At 44.3% G+C, this 25,798-nt stretch overlaps 1 protein-coding gene across 1 annotated transcript in view; it reads left to right on the top strand.

The window, feature by feature from the left end:
* LOC146359857 (cation channel sperm-associated auxiliary subunit epsilon-like) overlaps nt 1-25,798 on the top strand; it is a 207,030-nt gene that overhangs the window by 167,633 nt on the left and 13,599 nt on the right. The window contains exons 14-19 of the mRNA XM_084828255.1: nt 1,473-1,525; nt 3,628-3,669; nt 9,495-9,531; nt 9,617-9,696; nt 11,746-11,845; nt 17,399-17,503. Coding sequence (XP_084684381.1) covers nt 1,473-1,525; nt 3,628-3,669; nt 9,495-9,531; nt 9,617-9,696; nt 11,746-11,845; nt 17,399-17,503 — 417 coding nt within the window. The remainder of the gene's footprint in view (nt 1-1,472; nt 1,526-3,627; nt 3,670-9,494; nt 9,532-9,616; nt 9,697-11,745; nt 11,846-17,398; nt 17,504-25,798) is intronic.

Raw genomic sequence — 25,798 nt, forward strand, 5'->3', positions numbered from 1 at the left:
ATGTTGGGACAGGCCCATGGTCGTTATGGAGGCCATGAAATCCTGAGCCGCCCCAGGCAAGGTGTCCTCAGTGTGAATGTTGACATCCCCCAGAACCAACAGCCTGGGGAATCGCAACAGCGCACCTGAGACCACCTCCGTCAGCTCAGAGAGGGAGTCTGTTGAGCAGCAGGGTGGGTGGTATACCAGCAGAGTCTCCAATCTGTCCCGCTGGCCCAACGCAAGGTGCAAACACTCCAGACCAGTAGTCACATGGACAGGGAGCCTGCAGAGGGAGATGGAACTCCTATAGACCACAGCAATCCCCCCCCCCTCCCTGGCCTTCAGGTCTTCCCTGATGCTGAACCAAATACCCCAGTGGGCAGAGCTGGGAGAGACTAACTACTCCTGCTCACGCACCCAGGTCTCAGTTATGCATGCCAGATTGGCTGCCTCATCTACTATTAAATAATGGATGATAGAGGTCTTATTCTGAACCAATCTGCCGCATCAGATTAACAGCAGCATCCGGAGGCCCGAGGGTTGGCTGATAGGGCAACCACCATGCCTGAGGCTGGAGGGAACGCCAGAACACGGCACAGCCATTAACTGTGGGCTGTGTTCCCCTGACCTGGCTAGCCCTATCTCCCTTGACCCATAACCACACTAATCGGGGCCCCCTCAAGTACCCCGACTTGGCCATATGCCCTCTCTCCCAAGCACATAACAGGATCCTAAGCGAGCAACCAACCCCCACACATAAAAGCTGCAAAACCAGTCAACCCAGTTTTAGGGAGGTGGCCCTTGCCATTGCGGCTCCCCCCGAAGTGGCTTCCCCAAAGGGGTGCCCCATCTTTGGCAGTGCTGCCACCAAAGCGCTGCCGCCCCGCATCAGTGCTGTGCTGATAAGAGTGCTTCAGGGGAACTCAAGCCCAGCTGGCTTGAATCAGCTGTAATTAGCCAGGAGAGGTTTTTTCTTTCCCTCTCCACCTCCAGCCAGTGGGGTGGCTTCTCCTCTCTGGCAGCAAACACAGTCCCAGGCAGGGCCAATAAGATGATAAGTTGGCCTGCCTGCCTCTAGGGATGTCAGAGAATTCCGCGATGGATCTCGGTGAGGCCGAATGCCAGTGCATTCGGCCCCCCGAAATCCATCGCAGAATGGCCTGCCACCCCCCCCCACCCCCCGCGGATCCCCCCTGGGATGAGACTTACCTGGGGCGGATGTTCTGGATGGCGGCAAAAACAAAAAAACTTTTGCTGGAGGTTTCACTCTCCAAGGACTCCTAGTCCTGAGCCATGACACTTGCATATCTCTAGTTTTATAGAAATCTTCTTCTTTATGAAAGCTGTGAATCTGAGCCAGCCAATGAGGCAGCTGGTGGTATAGCTAAAAGGCAAAACCTGGCTATATGACAACTCTACTCTGAGTAGGTATTGTTATAGTTGTGTAGATGAATCTATATGTTCTAAATGTGGTTGTTGTTTTTTTCTAGCTCACTCACATTCGAGTTGGTTGCCCTCCAGAAAAAGTACTGGTTATTATAGGGTAAATTAGATTTTCCTTACTCCTTTTATATCATTTAACAAAAAGAAAAGGTAATATAAATACTAACACAATAGAATTATCTTGTTAACTTGCATGCCTCAGCTTGCCCTTTCTGTGCAAAGGGTTCCTGCTATGCAGCAGAGAAATATGGGTTCAAAGGAGTGCTTTTGTATTGTTGTATGGGTCAGAGACCGCACCCCTAACCTTGCTTTGCACTCAAGATCTTGCGTGCCTCAGTTTTCCTTTTCTGTGCTATGGGTTGTTGGTAGAGCAGACACATGTAGGCTCAAAGGACCACTTTATGTATGGGTCAGAGTTACAACCCCCCACCCCCAAAACCCCTTTTGCTTTGTACTCATGATCTTAAAGTTAACTTGGATTTCTATGCAATGGGTTCCCACTGTGAGGCAGAGAAATGTTGATTCAAAGGAATGTTTTGGTGTTGTAGTATGAGTCAGAAACACCTGTCTCCAAATTTTTTTTCACTTGGTTCTTAGAATTGTAGTTAACTTGCATGCCTCAGTTTGCCCTTTCTGTGCAATGGGCTGCTGCTATAGCAGGCAAATATGAGTTCAGAGATGTGCTTTGTGTTCTGGCATGGGTCAGAAACACCTACCACCACCACCATCTACTTTGAACTTATGATCTACTTGGCACCACCTACTGTAACCCTCTGCCTACCATTAGCTGCCCTGCCATCCACCCCATTGCTCTCTCCCCACTGCTGACCATCCTAAGGATGACAACACAATATAACTCAATGTGTATGGAACTGACCTTGGCACCTGGGTTGGGTAGAACTAGTTATGTGGCTAAACCTAAAATTTCTATATCAAGGCTGAGCCATGGGAGCCTAAGAGCCATGCCAGTTGTAACAGCCAGAATGCCAAGTTAGGACTAAGAGCCAGGGAACACAACACACTAAAATTCAGAAGAGTTATGCTCTTCCTGATTAAAAGAGCCAATTGCCAACCTGAGTGGGTAGAATCATACCAGTGCCTAGGACCCTTTCCTGAAGGATAGTACAATCTGTACCCTTGTGGCTCACTACAGAAGGAGGCTGTGCACAGAGCCAGTACCTCCAGCTCTAATTCTGGCAGCAGCTTCTAGGACAGGGGCTGATCTCAGCCAGTCAACTGGGTTAATATAAATCTTCCATCCTATCAATGAGCTGTGATGTTTGAATTGACAACTATTGTCATGGTTATAGCTCTGCCTGTAGGAGCCATAGGCCCTGCAGACAGAGGTGCTGAGCAGTTGGAAAGTGAAAGCATCTGCTCAGAGTTGTCCCGTGACATTTTTTCTGAGTAGACAAAGGATTGTTACATATTGGCCCTTGAGTTGTAGGGAGGACTGCCCACTGCAACCAATTTGCTAGACACGTTGTGGATAAAGTTGCTTGTATCCATTCTGACTTCAGTACTACAGTAAGGGCAGATCCAGTTGATGTACCTTTGGCAGCATGATGGAGTGGGCAGAATTCTTGGAGAAGTGAGGCTGACCACTTGCATACTTGCCCCTTGCCCTTCCTGGCCAAGAAAAGCTGCCAGAGGGACAAGCCGAGTGGATTGTGAGAGTAGTGAATGCCTTCTTGTGGGAAGATGTGCTACCAGCAGGTTTAAAATGGGCAGTGGTGAGACCTTTATTTAAAAAACTCTCAGTTTCGTTGTATTGAAGTATTTCCAGCCAGTCTCCAGTGTTCCATTTTGAGGCAAGGTGCTCAAACACATGATAACCTCTCAACTCGAAATTCTTCTGGATGATATGGATTATCTAGATCCATTTAAATCTGGATACATGCCTGGTTTTAGAACAGAAACAGTGTTGGTAATCTTGATAGATGATATTTGCCAGCACCTGGACAGAAGGAGTGCATCCCTGTTGGTTCTGCTGGACCTCTCAGCAGCTTTTGTAACAATTGACCATTGTATCCCCCTGGGCCATCGGGCTGGGATGGGACTCGGTGTTACAGTGGTTCCAGTACTTCCTCGAGGAACAGTTCCAAAAGGTGGTGTTGGGGAATTCCTATTCAACATCTTAGTTATTTTCAGATAATCCTATTTTAAAACCTTTTATAAGTACATTTCTCTATTTGATCACAGGAAACCTTTAAAATGTGAGGATTTTACCTTCACTATACCTCGGTAAGAAATGTATAGCAGGTGCAGACGGAGTGAGTAGAAATGTAGATCGTTTTATTTGATCCTGAGAGTTTTGGCTATAGCAACGGGCTGCATGAGCATTGCTAACACTGATTCAAAGTGTTGGTGTTACCCTATAAAGCCCTTCATAGTTTGGGATCACAGTATCTGAAGAACCACCTCTTCCTGTAGGCACCTGCCCATGCCCTGAAATCTTCATCTGAGGCCCTGCTCTGGGTGCCCCGCATACGGAGGTTCAGTGAGTGGGTAGTTACTTGTGAGCAGGCCTTTTCAATTATCCTTTTCCATGTTTTAGCTGCTTCCTTTTAAAATTAAACTTACTTTGCATTGTTGTTGCTTTTAAATTATTTTAAATTCTTTGTTATGTGTTTTATAATTTTTATTGTATTTGTTTTTATTATGTATGTCGTCCTAAGAGCTTCAACTATAGGGTAACTCAGCAGTGAGAGTGCTGATCAGCTTTGAGAACGATGATCGGGGTGGGGTGTGTGCAAGAGACAGAGAGAATGAGAGCTAGAGAGTGATTAGAACCACACACACATGTGTAAGTTAAATAGACAATCAGCGCTGTCAGAGTTGATATCATCCATCTTTTCTGCAGTGCAGTGGGGTAAAGGAAACCAATCCAGCCAGAAGTCTATGTGTATATATCCTTTAGGGCAGCCTTCCCCATCCTGGTGCCCTCTAGATGTTTTGGACTACAACACCCACCATCCCTGACCATTGGTCATGCTGCCTGGGTTCATGGGAGTTGAGGGGTCCAAAACATCTGGAGGGCACCAGACTGAGAAAGGCTATTGCTAAATGCAAAGGTTTGTTTTCCCTCATGCAGCATCATGAATGCAGCATGCCATGCTTGACAGTATATAGTAGTGCAGAACTGCACATTCTTCTTTGTGGTCTCTATGCATCATACATATGGGCTCTGGGCCTGTGCAGAGCCCATTCGGGAAACTTCTATAGCTGAGGAATTTTGGTGGAAAGCCTGCCCCACCATCCCAGTGTGCATATTCCTGGTGGGTTCCCACCTATTCCCTCAGTTCTCTTTTGACCACCATTGTGGTAGCTTCATTTGGGAACTTCTCTCCATTGTTGTTGTTGTTGTTGTTGTTGTTGTTCAGTCGTTCAGTCGTGTCCGACTCTTCGTGACCCCATGGACCATAGCACGCCAGGCCTTCCTGTCCTGCGCTCCATTCAGTGAGCTAAAACTCTGAACTGCTGAGGTTCTTTTCTCCCTTCTGTCATTTTTCTGTCTATTATCTTTTGTTATTATTTTCTTCAGTCTGATCTTTCATGATCTTTGTAATCATCTTCTCACCCTCAGGCTTATGGCCCTCCGAGTGCCATTTCGAAAGTATGACTGCTGTAGCAATACATTGCCACTTGCTGTCTTTTCTTTCTCAGAGAAGGATATAAGGTGGATGCCTATACACACTGTCAGGCCTTCATGAAGCAAATTGATCTGACTGGCTTCAAGCCATGTTGTGGAAAAAGGCACTTGAGATGGTGGAAATAACAAAAAAAAGCCTATGGATCAGTCTTCAGCTAACCCTTCTGAGGGTCCACCTACTTTGCCGTAGCCTGTACTAGTGTCAGGATCTGCCTCACCCCTAGTCGAGCTCTTACTTTGAGCAAAGTTGATCTACCCACAGCTTGGTGCTCAATGAGCCAAACTGACCCACCCACACTTGGATGGTCTTCAAGCCAACATAACCTACCCACACCTGGGCAGTCACTGATACTCTCTTTGGCAAAGAAATTGCCAAAAAAGGCCAGCGCTTCAAAACATTCTTCTGAGCAGAAGAAGAACTACTACTATTCCTCCCCAAAAGCTGCTGACCCAGTACTGGAACACTCGCTATCAACCACTTCAATACACTTCCCCATTCCAAAGCCAATGTTACATTCACTGATTTTGGCTGCTATGGTACCAATGCAAGATCCAGTCACAATAGCCTCTACATTGGAGGATGAAATCAGAGACAATTCTCTGGCACAGGCAGTGACTTGATCAGTTGATGATGGTCAGGACCCATCTCCTTGGCACAGATAGCACTCACCTTGTCATGCTTGCTCTCCAGACTTCATGTTCTCTGGATACTCAGTGCGGAGGGGCCATGCCTCTAGACCAGCAGTCTCCAAAGTGGTGCACAAGATGATCCATTAGGGTGCACGAGCCACCTGATAACTGAGCAGTCTCCCACTGCCCTGACGAGCTGCCATTGTGTGCAATGATGGTGGCAGCAGGATGGGATGGTAGCCGAGAGGGAAGCTCCATGGCATTTCTCTTTCTGTGCTCCAGTCCTAGCCTGCCTCTGCTGCAGCCACCAAGAGCAACTGCGCCAGTCTCTGCCAGGCACTGCAGAGGAAGCCGGCATCGGAGCAGCTGCCATCCTGCTGAAGGACAGCAGGAAGGAGATTAACCCTTCCCATTCTCTTTCAGCAGAATGAAACCAAAAAGAAAGTGCATGCTATGACAGCTATGTCAGCTATGACAGCCATTAAAACCAAGTATACAAATAAACTGAACTTGGAACCAGACCTTCGAATTGCTGTATCACAGTGTTAAACCAAGATTTTCAAAAATAACAAAGCATATTCAATCACATTGCTCTTACTAAAAAATATTATATTAAGTGAGAGCAAAAAGGAGGTTGTACCATTAATAAATAAAATTTCAAAAATTCAAAAAATATTGTTTATTTCGTCTTTATCTCATCCTTTTTTAATTTCTATTTTTGTGTATGTTTTATAATGTACATACTATATTAGTACAGTAGTACAGGTATACAATTTATAAATAAATAATTATACATACATTGGGGGTGCATGCTCAAAAGGTTTTTACTGATAAGGGTGCACGATCAAAAAAATTTGAAGACCACTGCTCTAGACTATACAAGCGACCCTGGTACCTGCCTAGATCCCTGCTGCCTGACTGGAAAAGGCAATATGGTTGGGATGTGCCCTGCAAGAGACACCAAGAATGGAAGACTTCCTGCCAAGAGGAATAAAAATGGGGATGTTAGCCTCTCCAAAGGTGTTATGAACAGTATGCTCATCAGTACTATCTCACTCCTTTGGCTACTGTCTCAAGACCTCCTAATGACAATCTGTTTCTAGCACCTCTGCGTGTGCCCGTACCACAATCGGTGTCTGCAGCAATTCAGCTGGTCCAATTGGCTCCTCTGGCTTTGGCTATGCTACAGCCACTCCCAATTGGGCTCTCTAGAGAACCTACCTTATCCCAGCTGCCCAATCGGGCACTCTAGGGAACCACTTGCCTTGCTGGCAGCTCTCTCACTACAACCATCAACGGATGCCTTTTGCCAGCAACTGGCCCTCACTGCTACTTTCCTGCTGTCCAGTACAGATGACTACTGATCTGATTAAATGTCTCCCTCTTCAGTGGCACCGTCTGTTTCATCCCCAGATGTGGCTATGGGCATTCAAGACCCCACTTCTCCATTGGAAGATGTGGGTCAATTTTCAGATCAGATTCTTTGCATGGTTCAGTCTTTGGGGTTGGAATCACAGCAACTATAACCAGAATCAAGGATCCAGTGTTTGATGTGGTGCATACTGAGACATCAACACCAGTGGCAATACCATTCTTTCTAGCTCTTTCTCAAACAATACAGCAGTCATGGAAGGCCCCCTCATCCATGCCTCCACGTTGACATGGCTGGAAGGTATGTATTGCATTCAGGAAAAGGATGTGGACTTTCTCTTCACCCACCCTGCACAAACTCTGAGTCTCTCACAGCAAGGCTCAGTGACTCCATTTGTCACCTGTAGATAAGGAGGGGTGGTGACTGGACTTATTGGCCAGAACTTATTCATCTGCGACCTTGAGTCTCAAGGTGTCCAACTACCAGGCAGCTATGTCCCACTACCAATTGTTCCTTTGGGTAAAGCTTGGACACCTATTTAAACACCTCCCTGTGGACTAAAGAGCCCTGGCCCGGATTTTTTAAGGTGAGGCAATGTGCCTCTCCGAACAACAAATTAATACCTCCCAGCACCAAGTCAACTGCAATGCCAAGTTTATGGTCAGCACAGTGGCTTTGAGATGCCATGCCTGGCTGAGGTCTGTGGGACTGTCCCAAGAGGCCCAATCCTGTCTCCTGAGAAACCTGTACGAGGGTCAAGAAGCAACAGTAAGAACCAGAGATGGAACAACCGATTGGTTCAAAATTGGGAAAGGAGTACGACAAGGCTGCATATTGTCACCCTGCTTATTTAACTTATATGCAGAGTACATCATGAGAAATGCCGGGTTGGATGAATCAGAGGTCGGAATTAAGATTGCCGGGAGAATTATCAACAACCTCCGATATGCAGACGATACCACCCTAATGGCAGAAAGCGAAGAGGATCTCAAGAGCCTCTTGTTGAGGGTGAAAGAGGAGAGTGCAAAAGATGGTTTGAAACTCAACATTAAAAAAACTAAGATCATGTCATCTGGCCCTATCACTTCCTGGCATATAGAAGGGGAAGAAATGGAAGCAGTGACAGATTTTACTTTCTTGGGCTCCAAGATCACCGCAGACGGTGACTGTAGCCATGAAATTAAAAGACGCTTGCTCCTTGGGAGGAAAGCTATGGCAAACCTAGACAGCATAGTAAGAAGCAGAGACATCACCTTGCCGACAAAGGTCCGTCTAATCAAAGCTATGGTTTTCCCAGTAGTAATGTATGGCTGTGAGAGCTGGACTATAAAGAAGGCTGAGCGCCGAAGAATTGATGCTTTCGAACTGTGGTGCTGGAGAAGACTCTTACAAGTGCCCTGGACTGCAAGGAGGTCAAATCAGTCCATCCTAAAGGAAATCAACCCTGACTGCTCATTGGAAGGACAGATACTGAAGCTGAAGCTCCAATATTTTGGCCACCTAATGCGAAGAGAAAACTCCCTGGAAAAGACCCTGATGCTGGGAAAGACTGAAGGCAAAAGGAGAAGGGGACGGCAGAGGATGAGATGGCTAGATAGCATCACGGATGCAATGAATATGAACTTGAGCACGCTCCGGGAGAGAACGCAGGACAGGAAGGCCTGGCGTGCTATGGTCCATTGGGTCACGAAGAGTCGGACACGACTGAACGACTGAACAGCAACAACAAGGGGCAGCTTAAGTTTCTTGAAGAAACTATAGATTTCTTGACTAGATTTGTAGAAGGAGAAGCCATAATTGGAGAAAACTTAAACTGGGTAAGTGATGGAGGGAGGAAAAGGTTTAAAAATAGTATTGCTAAGGGGAAATGTAACATCAGAAAGCAAATTAGCTGATACAGCCAAAGAACACCACCTAGTGGATCCTTGTAGAACATAAACCCTAACATTGTAGAGTTCATGTATTATTATTTACTGAGATTTCAATCTTACTCCCATATAGATTTTATTTTTCTGTCTGAGCTGCTCAAAATGCAAAGTAGGCTGTATAACCATAACAAAACATTTCAAGTCTAAATATACAAGAACCACAACTAACAACTTTGGTTTGGTGTTTAGATCTAGTGCTTTCAAATAAACAGAGCATAACACTAAAATTACAGAAAGAAATATAGCAATATTTTAAAGCAAACAAAAAAGGTAGGAACGAGAGAACAACTATGGGATGCAATTAAGGCTGTTCCTAGAGAAATCTGTATACTATTATTGCTGATTAATAATCAGTCTATTGCTGATTAGTCTTTTGATCTGAAAGTGTTTACAGAGGATATGAAGCCACATCAGTTTGCAATACTATGGACAAACCACTAATCACAAATTTCCATTATAGCTGAGAATGTCCTTTTTCTCCCATTAGAAAATATCTCAAGAACCAAGAAGATAAAAACGACTTGGTAAGAGTTGTACGTTTAATTTTAGTGAGCTGTTGATGCAAATAGAAGAAAAGAAGAAAATCTATACTAACCATCTTTCCTCTAGGAAGTAAAATATGATCTGGGAAGTTATGGTTGCCCAATAGAGGTCCATTATGCAGAAACATTTCGTCCTACAGTTGCCTTGTAAGTAAAACTGAAACACTGTGGATACAGTGTGCTTTAGAAAGCCTTTATTCATTAGGTCCTCCTCCCAATTCCCCATTGTATGACATTATGAAATTTTATTGTACTTACTATTGAAAGATATGGCTGGGATTTCAGGGAGAGAAGGAAAAGTTTTACTAATAAATGGAAGGCACTTGCTTAGGAGGAGACATGTGTTGGGGAGGGGAGGGGTTGCCCAGGTAGAGAGGAAAGGAAGCAGGAGGTAGGGACATTTGAAAAAGGTGGAGAGATGAAACACTGGAAAGGTTTCTGTTGAGCTTTTAATGTATTTGGTTATATGTAAAAACAAATTGCTTGTAAGTTGCCTCCTTTGGATTTTTTTTTTTAATTACTTGATGAAAATCCACAATGTAGCTGGTATCTCAATTATTTCCCTCTGCCTCCTATTTTATGCAGTGAGGCTGAGTGGGAAAGACTCTGTCCCATATGCTTTTTGTTTTGTCTTCAGATGGAATTATACATTCCACCTCCAGTGTAGCTGTATGCAGACATCCACCTGCAACATGAATAGGGCTACCCATGGAGGGAACATGGGCATGCACACAAGTCCCATGCCCAGTGTTGTTCAGTGGAATGCACTTACAAAGCTCCCCATGCTGAGGAATCCTGCCATGTTCCCAGTCACGGATAGGGTTGTCAATACATTCAGCCGCATTCACTCAGAACCCTTCTTTCTGATCTTCACACTAAATGCATGAAGGTCTCTAATGCATCTGGGCACACTGGGATGCTGGGGGATGGGGCTTGAATCTGCACTCGTGTCCTCTCCCCAGTTTACTCATTTTTCAGGCAAATGTCTGCATAGGGTTTGTGTGTGTCCAAAGCCCAACTGTTACTTCTCCTTTGCACTGTGGGAAAGGAAGGGCTTGATTTTCTAGCAGAGAAGTGGTGGAGGGGAAGAAGGCACTTAACCCTTCCCTCACTTACCACTTTTTACTGTGATGGAAACTACTGGAAAAGCAGCGGGGGTGGGGGGGGTAGGAGGGAGCTGGGCAAGGAGAGGGTGGAGTGCCTCCTTTCCACCTGCTGCTTCTCTGGGGGAAGCTGAGTTTTCCCAGCTCCATTTGGCAAAGGAGAAGTGGCAACTAGGGATGTACGAAAGTCACTTACCTTTTCGCAGCTTGGCTTCGCGGTGGGGGGGAGGTGCTTCGCTTCTCCCCCCGAAGTTCAGATGAGGGGGGGAGGCATCCCGCCTCGCCTGGCCGAAATTCAGGCCGGGGAGGAGGCGCCCCGCCTCGCCCGGCCGAAATTCAGGCCGGGGAGAAGCGCCCCGTCTCCCCGGCCGTGAAACAAAAAGTGAAAAAACAACAACAACAACCCCGTGATAGGCTATGTAACGATTAACGTAGCCTATCACGGCTAGATTTCCAAAGTCAGCCGTGATAGGCTACGTTAATCGTCACGTAGCCTATCACGGGTGACTTTGGAGGGGGGGAAAAGCGCGTACGCAAATGGCGGCGGCCCATGGGCGCTGCCATTTGCGTACGCGCTTCCCCCCCCCAAAGTCACCCGTGTTAGGCTACGTGACGATTAACGTAGCCTATCACGGCTGACTTTGGAAATCTAGCCGTGATAGGCTACGTTAATCGTTACGTAGCCTATCACGGGGTTTTGTTTTGTTTTTTACTTTATTTTGTAATGGTGGTGGCGGCAGCCGGTCGGAAGACCAGCCGCTGCCCCCGCCCCCGCCGAAACGCCTCCGAAACGCCACCGGGACCCACCGCCGAGAGGGACATTCGCAGGAGGTAAGTCCCATCCCGGCGGGGTGGCGGGGTGGCGGCGGAGAATTTCACCGCCAATTTCGGGGGGCTGAATGCGTTGGCATTTGGCCTCACCGAGATTCGTGGAGAAATTCTCAGAAATTCTCCGCCATCCCTACTGGCAACCAAACTTCAAAGTCATGTGTTGGAACAGTAGTTGTGGTAGTTTGCCAGATCAGAAATACTGGGACTTTAATATGTTTTTACTATTTTATAGAAGATATTACACTACTTCTGTTGTTTTCAGATATGTTCCCAATAAATTTTGGGGTATTGTTGAGACAAACTATATATTGTGGGAGATGAATGGCAGGACTGACTTTACTTACAACACAACTATGGAACAGGTAGTTGGTTTATGATGATTGTATAGTGTGTGTAATACTCATTTGGATATGTGAACAGTTTTTTTTTATATTTCTTGAAATGGATGCTTGAATAGGTTTTCTTTCACAGAGGCAGAAGCTCTTTACAGTGAAGGCACAATCCCTTGCTTAAAATAATTGCACTTTACTGCATTTGTTACTAATGTATTGTGACAAATCTTGTTAGTAGTTCTGTTGCAGGGATATTGCATTTTTACCAGCACTCAAAAAGCATTACTTTTCATAATTTCACCCAGCTAATGAGCTTATATTGCAATTATGACCTCTGTGCAGAATTTGTTGTCTTATCAAGGAGATGTTTATCACACATCAGGTGTGGATATATGCTAAATGACCATTCTCCCAGGAAGGAAGGAGGGCATTCAATGTCCTCCCATCAAGGCAGGAGGCAGGGCAATTAACAACTGACTCCTCCTAGGGAGTTCTACCTGAATTGTTCAACCTTTTTATAAATGGCTTGGGTGAGGGTGTAGAAGAGATGCTTATCAAATCTGCAGAGAAAACAAGATCAAGATTAAAAACAATCTTGACAGGCTGCAATGCTGGTCCAAAACCAGCAAGGTAAAATGCAACTCACTCACTCTCTCTCTCTCTCTCTCTCTCTCTCTCTCTATATATATATATAATATATATATATTATATATATATATAATATATATACACACACACATACACATACACACACACACATATACATACACGTACACACACACACACACACACACACACACTGATTTTAGGTGCAAAAACTCAAAGGCACAAATATAGAATGGTGGAGACCTTCGCAGGAGTATATGTGGAAAGGATCTACATGTCTTAATTGATCAGAAGCTGAATCCTGTGGCTGTTAAAACAGCTAATGTAGTCTTAGGCTGCAGTCACAGAAACAGAGTCCAGATCATGAGAAGTATTAATTTTACTCTGTTCTGAGCTGGTCAAATTACACCTGGAGTACTGTGTCTGGTTCTGGGAGCCACAGTTTTAGAAGGACATTGACAAATGGGAGCATGTCCAGAGGAGAGTAACCAGCATGGTGGGAACAACAAAGAGACTTGTGGCAGTAGACTGACAAACGGATTGTGGCTTAAGCTTTCGTGGACTACAGCCCACTTCCTCAGGTCTTATGAGGAGTGGTTGAAAGAGCTGGGTATGTATTTCCTGGAGTAGAGAAGATAAAGGAGAGACTTGATAGCGATCTTCACATATCTGAAAGGCTGTTTTTCAGAAGATGAAGCAGACATGTTCTCTGTTGCTCCAGAGGGCAGATCTAGAACCAATGTGTATAAATTGCAAGTAAGCAAATTTCAGCTAGATATTAGGAGAAACCTCCTAATATCTAGCTGAAATCTTAGGACCTGTTTGACAACAGAGATGATTTATTTATTTATTGCATTTATATCCCACCTTTTTTCCTCTTGCAAGGAACTCAAGGCGACTTACATTCTCCTCCTCCTCTCCATTTTATCCTCACAACAACAACCCTGTGAGGTAGGTTGGGCTGAGAGTCTGTGACTGGCCCAAAGTCACCCAGTGAGTTTCCATGGCTGAGTGGAGACTAGAACCCGGATCTCCCGGCTCCCAGTCCAGCACTCTCACCACTACACCACTCTGACTCTCCTTCACTGGAGGTATGGACTAGTTTATCTCCAAGGTCCCTTATAACTCCATGATTCTGTACTAACAAGACAAGGCAGAATTTACTCCAGATTTTTCTACTGGGAAGGCAGCCAAATTATAAGGTGGGCAGAATGGAATTTCCTACCACCATCAGGTCATCAGATTCTTTGAGATGCCTCTGCTGGATTTATTCGCTATTCCAGACAACAGATGACTGAAGTGGTTCATGTTCCGGCTCCCCTGTTCAGGTGCAGCATGAATAATCCCCCCAACTGGGGGATTGGTCAAAGGGACATCTTCATGTATTCCCACTGTTCAGCCTTGTTCTGCAGGTCCTCACCATGGTCAAGAAAGACAGAGCAGGGTTCATTCCAAATTCCCTCATTCTGGTTGCTCCAGAAGGCCATGGTTCCTGGACCTGATGGCTGCATCTGCTCAAAGTCAATGAAATCTCCCTCAGTGTCCAGACATGCTGAGTCAGGATCCAGTAACTCATATAAATTTGGAATGTTCCATCAGACAGACTTATCAGACCCAAGATCATTCCTCATAAAAAGGCAGTACAGTTCAGTTCTAGGGCGGTTCTGCTAGTTTCACAGCTTCTATTACCTGATCTTTGATTTAGTGTGTAGGCCAGTGATCCGAACACTGCGTCTAATGCAGCCTTTGATTGATGGATCCTCAAATAGTTTCTGTCTAATAAATAAGATGATATAATCACACCCTAGGGGTGTACTGCTTTCTTCATCCCAGAAGTAAAGACTGACCCACCCCAGAACTTTCCTCTGCAGAAAGAAAAGAACTGAATTTACCATAAATTTATGTTCTCAGGCTCTGGAGTAGGACAGTCCTCCCACCTATATTAAAAGACAGAGCTAGAGAGAGAAGAAGAAGAAGAAAACAGACAGCACAATTGGAGGCAGAGAGGCCTGAGCCAGTAGTCCCTGGGGTTGTGTGTATGTGTGTGTGTGTTTCGGGGAGGGGGGAGTGATTCCAAAATTTTCATAATTCAGTTTAGCTAATCTGAATCCAGTGGGATGGTTGAAATGGGTTTTTTTCTTCTTCATAGTGCACTTCTTAGTGTGCTAATGCCATACAGTGCTTTTTCTTATATGTTTATATATAATTTTATAATGGGTTTCTTCCATTCTCCAGGATAGGCCTGGAAGTTAATGGCTCCTTCACTTGGTGTTATTTTTGCTATAGACCTGCCTGTCAGGCAAATGGAGGCACCTCCAAGAAATAAAGACTACCCCACCCCAAAACCCAAGAACTGAAACTTACATTAAGTTCAAATTTTCTCACTCCAATTTTCAAGAAAATATCATACTACAGGGAACAGGGATCTAAACATGAATTTAAACAATTTCTTCTTGTAGCCTTTGGATCAGATGTCTTATTAGAATTATATTTTCTTGAATCCTGCTGGGATAAAGTCCAGCCACATGAGTCTGGTCTAGGGGGAAACCCCAAATATATTTGTGGTATCTTAAAGATTAGCTAGCTTACAATGGCATGGCCTTTCATAACCCAGACCTTCCTCAATTCAACATGCATGGAAGGGACTGAGAAGGTGGCATGTATACACGTGAGTGAGACCTAAAAGTAACAACGCATCCAGAGTGTGAGAAATAAATACAATAATAAGCTAAACATAAAAGTATGTATACTAAATAATTATGGGATTCCATGTAGGGACAATTATAGTTTTTAGTGAAAAACAATAATAATATGTATTGAAATATTAAAAGCTGGGCTGCTTTTGCCCCCTTTCAGGCTTTGCCCAAAATTGCTTTACTCTGGTTGCCAAGGCAGGCAGCACAGTAAAAAGCAAGGCAGGTTGCGGGTCAAGAAGAACTGCCACCACAGCAGCAGGTAGCATTTTTTTAAATTGCTAAAAAGAAAATTAAAGGTAAAGGTCTCCCCAGCCAGTCGTGTCCGACTCTAGGGGGTGGTGCTCATCTCCATTTCTAAGCCGAAGAGCCAGCACTGTCTGAAGACGCTTCCGTGGTCATGTGGCCGGCATGACTGAACACCCAGGTGCACAGAACGCTGTTACCTTTCCCGCCGAAGCGGTACCTATTTATCTACTTGCAACTTCTTGCTTTCGAACTGCTAGGTTGGCAGGAGCTGGGACTGAAGACAGGAGCTCCCTCTGTCACATAGCACTCAGGTCTTGAACTGTTGTCCTGCCGACCTTCTGGTCTGCAGTTCAGCATCTTAACCACCAAGCCACTGCAGTCCTTTAATTTAAAAGAAAATTAAAGAATGGTAAATACTTGTCCTCCTGTCCTGAAACAATTTGTAATGCTTTGCCCCAAAACCATGGAAATTACCACCTTAGATCATTACCTGCAAATAGGAATGGCAAACTGGGGAGGCCATTTGGCTCAGCCCAAATGGAATGGAAAGTTCTCTTGAGTGTGGGGAAAACCCTCCCTACGGACAGCACCTGGAATAGGATGTGAAGTTCCAGACAAATCCAAGACAATGGAGCTGTTCTCTTCCCATCAGCCAATAACTGTGTGAGCTGAATTCTCCTTGATCCATGTTGGCTTTATGGGGTGACCTTTCCTCCCACTGTCCCATCTTACTAATCTGATTTTGAAAATGTATTGATCTCTGATTCTGTCAGGTTCCAAGCAGAATCGATTCTTTTGATTACCAAGATGAAACAAAGCCACTTGTGCAAAAAGGTGACAGTTTATTGATAGAAAATGGATGCAAAATAAATATGCAAAGAAAGCTCACACCTCTTTCCAGCTAATTAAGCTGTCATAGCTGGAAGAGCTGTGAGCTTTCTTTGTATAGATATTCTGCATCCGTTTTCTTTCAATAAACTGTCACCTTTTTGCACAAGTGGCTTTGTTTCATCTTGGTAATCAAAAGAATCGATTCTGCTTGGAACCTGACAGAATCAGGCCTCCAGATCAATACATTTTTGGTAATCAAAAGAGTCTAATTTGACTGGGACCTGACAGTATCAGGACTCCAGATCAATTCAGAAGGAGAGGAAATCAGAAACAGCTACTTATTCTAGTAAGTATTTTCCTGTGTGTAGTTTAAAGAGAGGGTTGAAGATGATTTCTATTTCTCTTCTAAAAGTAGTATTAAATTAATGCCATAGTAGCACAGATTCTCACATGGACTAACACAATATGCACACATGACGGCATGAAAGGATTTCTATATATTGGGGTGGGCAAGTTAGGGCCTTCTACATGTTTTGGCCTACAACTCTCATCAGGCTTAGCTAGCATAGCCAGTGATAAAGGATGATGGTAGCTGTAGATCAGAACATTTGGAGGTCCACAACTGGCCTACCCCTGCTAGAACAGATACCTGGTGTTGGGGAGAACCAGAAAGTACAGTTAGCTGAGATGGGGACAGGGGTTTCCAAAACTTTGAGACACAATGATTTAAACCATGAGAGAATGATTCCAAGATCCAAAATATCTCCAGATATTTTGGACATCAACTCCCAGAGCCCCTGCTACCATGGCCAATGGTCAGAAAATGCTGGGTGTTGAGGTCCAAAACAGCTAGAGATGTTATGACCCTTATGGGATATAAAAGGAAAAATTTTGGAGTAGTAGCTGAGGAAACATTGTTCTAAGACCACCATGTATTTACATATTTGTAGTCTTATATTACATAGGAGTATGGGGATGAGTGTGTGTGATTTCCTGAAAGCTTAAACCATTACATGCTGTACTCCAGCTACTATCAGTTAGTAGGACTGTGGTGTAGACATTTTTTTTCACAATGCACCGTTAAATGCCTGATTAAATATAAAGATACCATAGCATGAGGTGTTTTACTATCTTCAAAGTATAAATCTTTTGAGAATGTGTGTGTATGCGTGCTTTATTTTGCATATGTATATTCTTTTAACAGGTACGGTGTTTACACAGAGCACAGAACTGGCATTCGATGACTCAACATCATAATAAAACATCTGTCCTAACACCTGAGGAAATAGATGAAATTTGGGGACCACATGTAAGGAGTAGTATATTGTAACAGTATATTAGTAAAATCAACTTCCAAGTTGTATCCAATGTTATTGTTTAACTATTACTATTCATGAAAAGGGAGAAACAAAGCGTGACAATTGAAATGACAATCCAGTAATGTATTGTGGATAACTGAATTGCTGTCTCTGAAGTATGTTAATGCCACCACTTTTTGTTACTAATCATCCTCTACACAAGGATTTCTAGTCCAAAGTCTGCAGTATTAGCCACAGGATTTTGTGCTAAAAAGGCTGCAGAGGGGACAATGGCACCCTCAGTTTTTTCAATCTAGCTGCTTCACAAGCTAAAATTCTATGTATCTCCTTCAAACTGCAGGACCAGGTTTAGCTATTCTAGTTTCCAGTTCTTCTTATTATGGGTTTGCTGTTCCCCATGATCAGTTGCCCTTCTCAAAGAATGCTTCAGATGACAGTACCAAACAAATTGGAACAAACAAGTCTAGATATAGGAATACTGAGCAGATATAATTAAAGTTATAATTGCCTCTCTTGTGGATCCCAGAACTGCTATGGTCACATACCCAGAGAATTCTAGAATAATAAATTGAACTAGAATGATGGTTTTAGTATTTTGGAATTCTCTGCATCTGTGAGCCTGTCAGTCATCTAAATTTCCTGACACCAAGAGGTGAAGTCTCTCAACTGCAAGGAATAAAACTCATGCATGGGAGTCAGGGAGAGAAGAGGAGATTGTTGGCTTCAGGTGGCATCAGGAGTGTTGGTGCTTTAAGTAATCATAGGCTGTCTATAGCAGTTTGGGGTTTCTCTTGACAAAAGGCTTGGCATTAGCTATTGTGACAAAATTGTTTCTTATGTCTTCTCTTGACTTATCTCATGCAAGGTAACATACATCATTTGTCCTTTGAATGGTTCTGTGATCATTTTAAAGGCAGTGGGTATAGTTAATCTGGTAGGTTTCCTTCTCTTCCAGATTCATTGCCCATTCACAGTGGTGCAGCTGGGTAATTTTAGAGCCTGAATTTAATGGTCTTATGGGAAAGGAAGTGCTTTAGACAACCTTGTGTTATCACTTCACCTCTGAATCGCACAACTAACTTTTCTCCCCACCACCACTCCATGCATTACAACGGCTTCTATATTCCTGATTTGTTAGAAAACAACAGAAAATGTTTGCCAGCCTTGATGAAAGAAATACTGAGTATGTGCAGCTTCACATTTTAAATTCACTTAAATCATAGCACCATCATGTCTACACAAATATGGGGTTTACTAGACCAGGTGCTGAGTTGTTGCCGATGCCGCCATCATTTGCTGTTCTCTGGGAGGTTGTTCGGGGGCCCCAAGGCTGTGGGGCCCTGGACTTCAGCCCCAAGGTCCAGTCATACCTACACCACTACCCATTCACCTTGAATGGGCATCTTTACCAGCCCTGCCATGTTTACCTTCTCATTAATAGTTGTGCTGGGATCTTAGGAGGGTCCATTGCATAATCTGCCTGTATGTTCAGTATGGCTAAAAAAAAATGTATATGTGACATAAGGTCATTCTTTGCATGTGATACCTGTTTGCCACACAAGAAGCTAAATCTCATCCCTGAGAGTTCCCTAGATAGTTTGGGGCGCTAATTGAAATTATGCTAAGAAAACAGAGAATTGTGATAACAATTGTGAAAACAGACAATTCTGCAATTCCTTTTGCAGAATTGTAGTTATCAGTTATACATTTGATTTCAGATGTGGAATTATCTTGGAGAATATATAGATTCTAATAAGGCAGTCACATAAAAATGACAGGTTTTTTTTCATAGTTAAACTTTTCTATTTCATATGTGAGAGTGCTTACAGTTCCATTTCTGTGATTTTGAGAATAAGGAATCCATTTGTAAATATTAAAATAAGTAAAATGGAAGTGGTTTTATTTATATTTATGTGGTTATTTAATATAATATGTCTTCTGTTCTGTTGCTGGACATGGTGCCCCTTCTACTGGGAGGGGCACATAGCCCCACCCCCAATTCTATCCTTAAATACACCTCAAGGATTCCGAAATTAAAAGTCAAATAAAGGGTTAATCAAACAAGGTACGGTAAGAGAGCCACTGTAGTGTAGTAGTTAGAGTGTTGTACTGGGACTCGGGTGATCTGGGTTCTGGTCCCTACATGGCCATGAAGCTCACCGGGCAACTTTGGGCCACTCATTGACTCTCGGCCTAACCTACCTCACGTGGTTGTTGTGAGGATAAAATGGAGAGGAAGAGGACAATATAAGCTGCCTTACGTTCCTCGAGGGAGGAAACAAGGTGGGATATAAATGTAATAATAAATAAATAATAAATAAAAATATACATTGTGGGACTACAGCTAAGTGAGGTGGTCTCAACAAGATGTCTGCTTCGGCTCTAACAAAGAGCTCCTCAGCCTGATCCTGTTGCCACTTTTCTGGGCACAGCATCTCTACGTTAATTGTGTGGGCTTGTCTAGAGATGTGAAAGGCCAGAAAAAAAACCTGTGGAAAATTTAGGGGGAAAACCCCTATTTTTTTTTCTAAGAGCCCTTTTTTTTCCTTTCCAAAAAATTGAACAACTTTGGATAATTAAATATTTTCTTTTAGAATGAATAAAATGTTTAAGATAAGGTGTTCATATATTGCTTCATGGCCTTTACTCCCCCAAAATGATTTCTAAAAACTACATAACAGGAAGACTTTGATATAAGATTATATATATAAAATTTATGGAAATTTGGAAGCCACAGAGGAAAAGTGTTTTTTTAATTCCTTTTGTAAAGATTATTTCATTCCTTATTAAAATTATTGATCTAATGCATATTTTACTGATAGACATTTAGGGATGTTCCATATTATGCTCCCAACAAGTGATTAGAGCCCCCATATCATAATATGTGAAGAAAATGACAGTTTGGGTTTTGTTCAACAGAGTTCTGTGTTTCTGGGCATGTTTTGGTTAGATGCTGTAGCAGTCAATGAATGTAGTTTTACAATGCACATGTAAAACACCTGTGGGTTATCCTACCACTGCCACCACATGCAACAGAACAACGTGTGGCTTATCCTCCTGTTGTTGTTCAGTCATGAAGTTGTGTCTGACTCTTCGTGACCCCATGGACCATAGCACGCCAGGCCTTCCTGTCCTCCGCTCTCTCCCGGAGTGTGCTCAAGTTCATATTCATTCCATCGGTGTAGGGATGGACGAAAGTCACTTACCTGTCCTCGAAGCTTTTCGCGGTGGGGGGGAGGCGCTTCGCTGCTCCCCCCACGAAGTTCAGGCCGGGGGGGAGGCTTCCCGCCTCGCCCGGCCGAAATTCAGGCCGGGGAGGAGGCGCCTCGCCTCGCCCGGCTGAAATTCAGGCCGGGGAGGAGGCGCCTCGCCTCGCCCGGCCGCGAACTAAAAAGTTTAAAAAAAAAAAAACGCCCCCGTGATAGCCTATGTGACGATTAACGTAGCCTATCACGGCTGACTTTGCAAATCTAGCCGTGATAGGCTACGTTAATCGTCACGTAGCCTATCACGGGGGCGTTTTTTCTTTTTTCTTTTATTGGAATGGCGGCGGCGGCAGCCGGTCAAAAGACCGGCTGCTGCTCCCGCCCCGGACAAACACCCGCCGAACCGCCGGACGGACCCGCCGCCGGGAGGGACATTCGCCAAAGGTAAGTCCCGTCCCGGGGGGGGGCGGGGGGGCGGAGAATTTCTCCCCGAAACTTGTTCGGGGGGCCAAACACGTTGGCGCTCGGCCCCCTGAAGTTTCGGGGAGAAATTCTCCGCCAACCCTATGGTGATGCTGTCTAGCCTTCTCATCCTCTGCCGTGCCCTTCTCCTTTTGCCTTCAATCTTTCCCAACATAAGGGTCTTTTCCAGGGAGTTTTCTCTTCACATTAGGTGGCCAAAATAGTTGAGCTTCAGCTTCAGTATCTGTCCTTCCAATGAGTACTCAGGGCTGATTTCCTTTAGGATGGACTGATTTGACCTCCTTGCAGTCCAGGGGACTCGTAAGAGTCTTCTCCAGCACCACAGTTCGAAAGCATCAATTCTTCGGCGCTCAGCCTTCCTTATAGTCCAGCTCTCACAGCCATACATTACTACTGGGAAAACCATGGCTATGATTATACGAACCTTTGTCGGCAAGGTGATGTCTCTGCTTCTTACTATGCTGTCTAGGTTTGCCATAGCTTTCCTCCCAAGGAGCAAGCATCTTTTAATTTCATGGCTACAGTCACCATCTGCGGTGATCTTGGAGCCCAAGAAAGTAAAATCTGTCACTGCTTCCATTTCTTCCCCTTCTATGTGCCAGGAAGTGATGGGGCCAGATGCCATGATCTTCATTTTTTTACTGTTGAGTTTCAAACCAGCTTTTACACTCTCCACTTTCACCCTCACCAAGAGGCTCTTTAGATCCTCTTCACTTTCTGCCATTAGGGTGGTATCGTCTGCATATCTGAGGTTGTTGATAATTCTTCCAGCAATCTTAATTCCGACTTGTGATTCATCCAACCCGGTGTTTCTCATGATGTACTCTGCATATAAGTTAAATAAGCAGGGCGACAATATGCAGCCTTGTCATACTCCTTTCCCAATTTTGAACCAATCGGTTGTTCCATGTCTGGTTCTTCCTGTTGCTTCTTGACCCTCGTACAGGTTTCTCAGGAGACAGGTAAGGTGGTCTGGTACTCCCATCTCTTTCAGAATTTGCCACAGTTTGTTGTGATCCACACAATCAAAGGCTTTAGCGTAGTCAATGAAGCAGAAATAGACTTTTTTCTGGAATTCTCTTGCTTTCTCCACGATCCAGCGAATGTTGGCGATTTGCTGTCTAGTTCCTCTGCCTCTTCAAAACCCAGCTTGTACTTCCGGTAGTTCTCAGTTCACATGCTGCTGAAGCTTAGCTTGTAGGATTTTGAGCATCACCTTGCTGGCATGTGAAATGAGCACAATTGTACAGTAGTTTGAACACTCTTTGGCATTGCCCTTCTTTGGGATTGGAATGTAAACTGACTTTTTCCAGTCTTGTGGCCAATGTGGAGTTTTCCAAATGTGTTGGCATATTGAGTGCTGCACTTTAACAGCATCATCTTTTAGGATTTTAAATAGCTCAGCTGGAAGACTGTCATCTCCACTAGCTTTGTTGTTACTAATGCTTCCTAAGGCCCACTTGACTTCACTGTCTAGGATGTCCGGCTCGAGTTCAGTGACCGCACTATCATGGCTACCAGGGACATTCAGATCTTTCCTGTACAGTTCTTCTGTGTAGTCTTTCCACCTCTTCTTAATCTCATCTGCTTCTGTTAGGTCCCTGCCTTCTTTGTCCTTTATCATGCCCGTCTTTGCACAAAACGTTCCCTTGAGATCTCCAGTTTTCTTGAAGAGATCTCTAGTCTTTCCCATTCTGCTGTTTTCCTCGATTTCTTTGCATTGTTTATTTAAGAAGGCCTTCTTGTCTCTCCTTGCTATTCTCTGGAACTCTGCATTCAGTTGGGTATATCTTCCCCTTTCTCCCTTGCTTTTCGCTTCCCTTCTTTCCTCAGCTACTTGTAAAGCCTCATCAGACAGCCACTTGGCTTTCTTGCATTTCTTTTTCTTGGGGATGGATTGAGTTGCTGCCTCCTGAACAATGTTACGGACCTCCGTCCATAGTTCCTCAGGCACTCTGTCTATCAGGTCTAATCCCTCAAATCTATTCATCACCTCCACTGTATTTTCATAAGGGATATGATTTAGGTCATACCTGAATGGTTTAGTGGTTTTCCTTACATTCTTCAATTTCAGCCGAAATTTTGCAAGAAGCAGCTCATGATCTGAGCCACAGTCAGCTCCAGGTCTTGTTTTGACTGACTGTATGGAGCTTCTCCATCTTTGGCTGCAAAGGACATAATCAATCTGATTTCGATATTGACCATCTGGTGATGTCCATGTGTAGAGTCGTCTCTTGTGCTGTTGGAAAAGAGTGTTTGCTATGATCAGCGTGTTCTCTTGGCAAAACTCTATTAGCTTTTGTCCTGCTTCATTTTGTACACCAAGGCCATGCCTGCCTATTATCCCGGTGGTTTCTTGACTTCCTACTTTAGCATTCCAATCCCCTATGATGAAGAGGACATCTTTTTTTGGTGTTAGTTCTAGAAGGTGTTGTAGGTCTTCATAGAACCGATCAACCTCAGCTTCTTCGGCATCAGTGGTTGGGGCATAGACTTGAATTACTGTGATGTTGAATGGTTTGCCTTGGATTCGTACTGAGATCATTCTATCATTTTTAAGATTGTACCCCAGTACTGCTTTTCCCACCCTTTTGTTGACTATGAGTGCTACTCCATTTCCTCTAAGGGATTCTTGCCCACAGTAGTAGATATGATGGTCACCTGAATTAAATTTGCCCATGCCTGTCCATTTTAGTTTGCTGATTCCCAAGATGTCGATGTTCAATCTTGCCATCTCATGTTTGACCACCTCCAGCTTACCTTGAGTCATTGACCTTACATTCCAGGTTCCTAAACAATATTGTTCTTTACAGCATCGGATTTTTTTTTCACCACCAGACACATCCACAGCTAAGTGTCCTTTCGGCTTTGGCCCAGCCACTTCACTCTTTCTGGCACTACTTGGAAATTCCCTCTGCTCTTCCCCAGTAGTATATTGGACACCTTCCGACCTGAGGGGCTCATCTTCTGGCATCATATCTGTTAGCCTTGTGATACGTTCCATGGGGTTTTCTTGGCAAGAATACTGGAGTGAGTTGCCATTTCCTTCTCCAGTGGACCACATTTTGTCAGAACTCTCTGCCATGACCTGTCGGTCTTGGGTGGCCCTGTACAGCATAGCTTATGGCTTCACTGAGTTACGCAAGCCCCTTCGCCACAACAAGGCAGTGATCCACGAAGGGGCTTATCCTCCTATGTTTCTTTTAAAAAAAGAAACACTTTGAGGGGCCTACAAGGCCACTTCGATGGCTTTGTAGTCCCCATCCAACCCTACTATTCTATGATTCTATGAGATGGGGGTCTATGGAACTCTCTACCACAGTTTTTTTTAAAGTTCCAAATTAGACCAAATCATTAAGGAATGCTGCCTCAGCTATAAAACCTTTAACTGCTGTCATCAAAATAAACCCTCTATACCTAAGGGACTCAGTAGCTTGGTTACTATGGTGCAAGCATGGGATTGACATCACCCTAATAGAAACAATACCACGTTCAAAATGAATAAAAAGTAAGATGTTTATTAAGAGGAATTACTTACAAAAGGGAAAAAATGTCACTCTTTAAAAGATTGAGATTGCTTAAAGGAGCGTAAATTAAATATACTTGGTTGTCATTCCTAATGGGTAAGAAATTCTTCCCCAGCTAAATAAGCTCTCAGTAGATTTTCCTTCAGATCAGATTTCCCTAGGCACCACCCCCACCGATTCCTCACAAATAGGAACAGATGCTGAATACTTGCCTTCCTCTGCCTTCAGCTGTCTTTACATGAGGCATCTATCTGTCTGTCTGTCTGTCTGTCTGTGCTTTAATGACTGTGTGTAAATGTGTGGTTCCGCTATAACAGCCTGGGAAGAAGAAGCCATTGGGCTAGCAGGAAAATCGCAATCCCTACCCCCTCCAGCATGTCTGCCTGTTGAGCTTGGCTGGGAAGAGAGTTTTCTTGGCTGGGTTAGGAGAGGCTCAAAGTGAGCATGGAGCTGGCTGGGGTGGAAGAAGAAGACAGCAACCTCCCATGTAAACAGCTGACAGCAACGAAGCCAAACAAACACACTCCGCGCTGCTTTGCAGACGGAGAGAGACAGAGAGACTTGAATCCCTTGGGAAGCCCACTTGCTCTCTGCCCTGAGGCTGCAGAGAACTTGACTATGTAAAGAACTAATCTTTATCTCACTTAGAATGCGGAAACAAAAGCCCTGGTAAATTGCGAAATAAAAAGCCTAGTGTGATGAGGCTCTTCCACTCTTCCCGTTTCTTCTGCCTTTGGATGATTCAGAAGTTTCAGGGACTGCTTGCTAAAGGGCGATTTGCTGTGAGCTGGATGCGTTTGGAGGTTGTTGGGGGCATATAATGTTGTGGCCATCCCGCAGCCACCCCTGAACTTTTTGCAGAAAACCTGGATTTCCTGAGACTGCTTAAAGTCTGATCCTTTTCCTTAAGTTGGGTTCTCCACACTATAGTTGTGTGCCCCAACCCCCACATTTACTTTAGGTATGCTAGCCCTGCCCAGAGGTGTGCCTTTCACCGTGACCCCGGTCAAGAGGTGTTTCTTGCCCCTGTGGTTCCCATCCCTTCTCAGCAGAAACATAAGTGTGTCTA

Source organism: Heloderma suspectum, chromosome 1 (genome assembly GCF_057233095.1).
Source record: "Heloderma suspectum isolate Gila_16-S chromosome 1, 16-S_ref, whole genome shotgun sequence".
Taxonomy (NCBI): Eukaryota; Metazoa; Chordata; class Lepidosauria; order Squamata; family Helodermatidae; genus Heloderma; species Heloderma suspectum.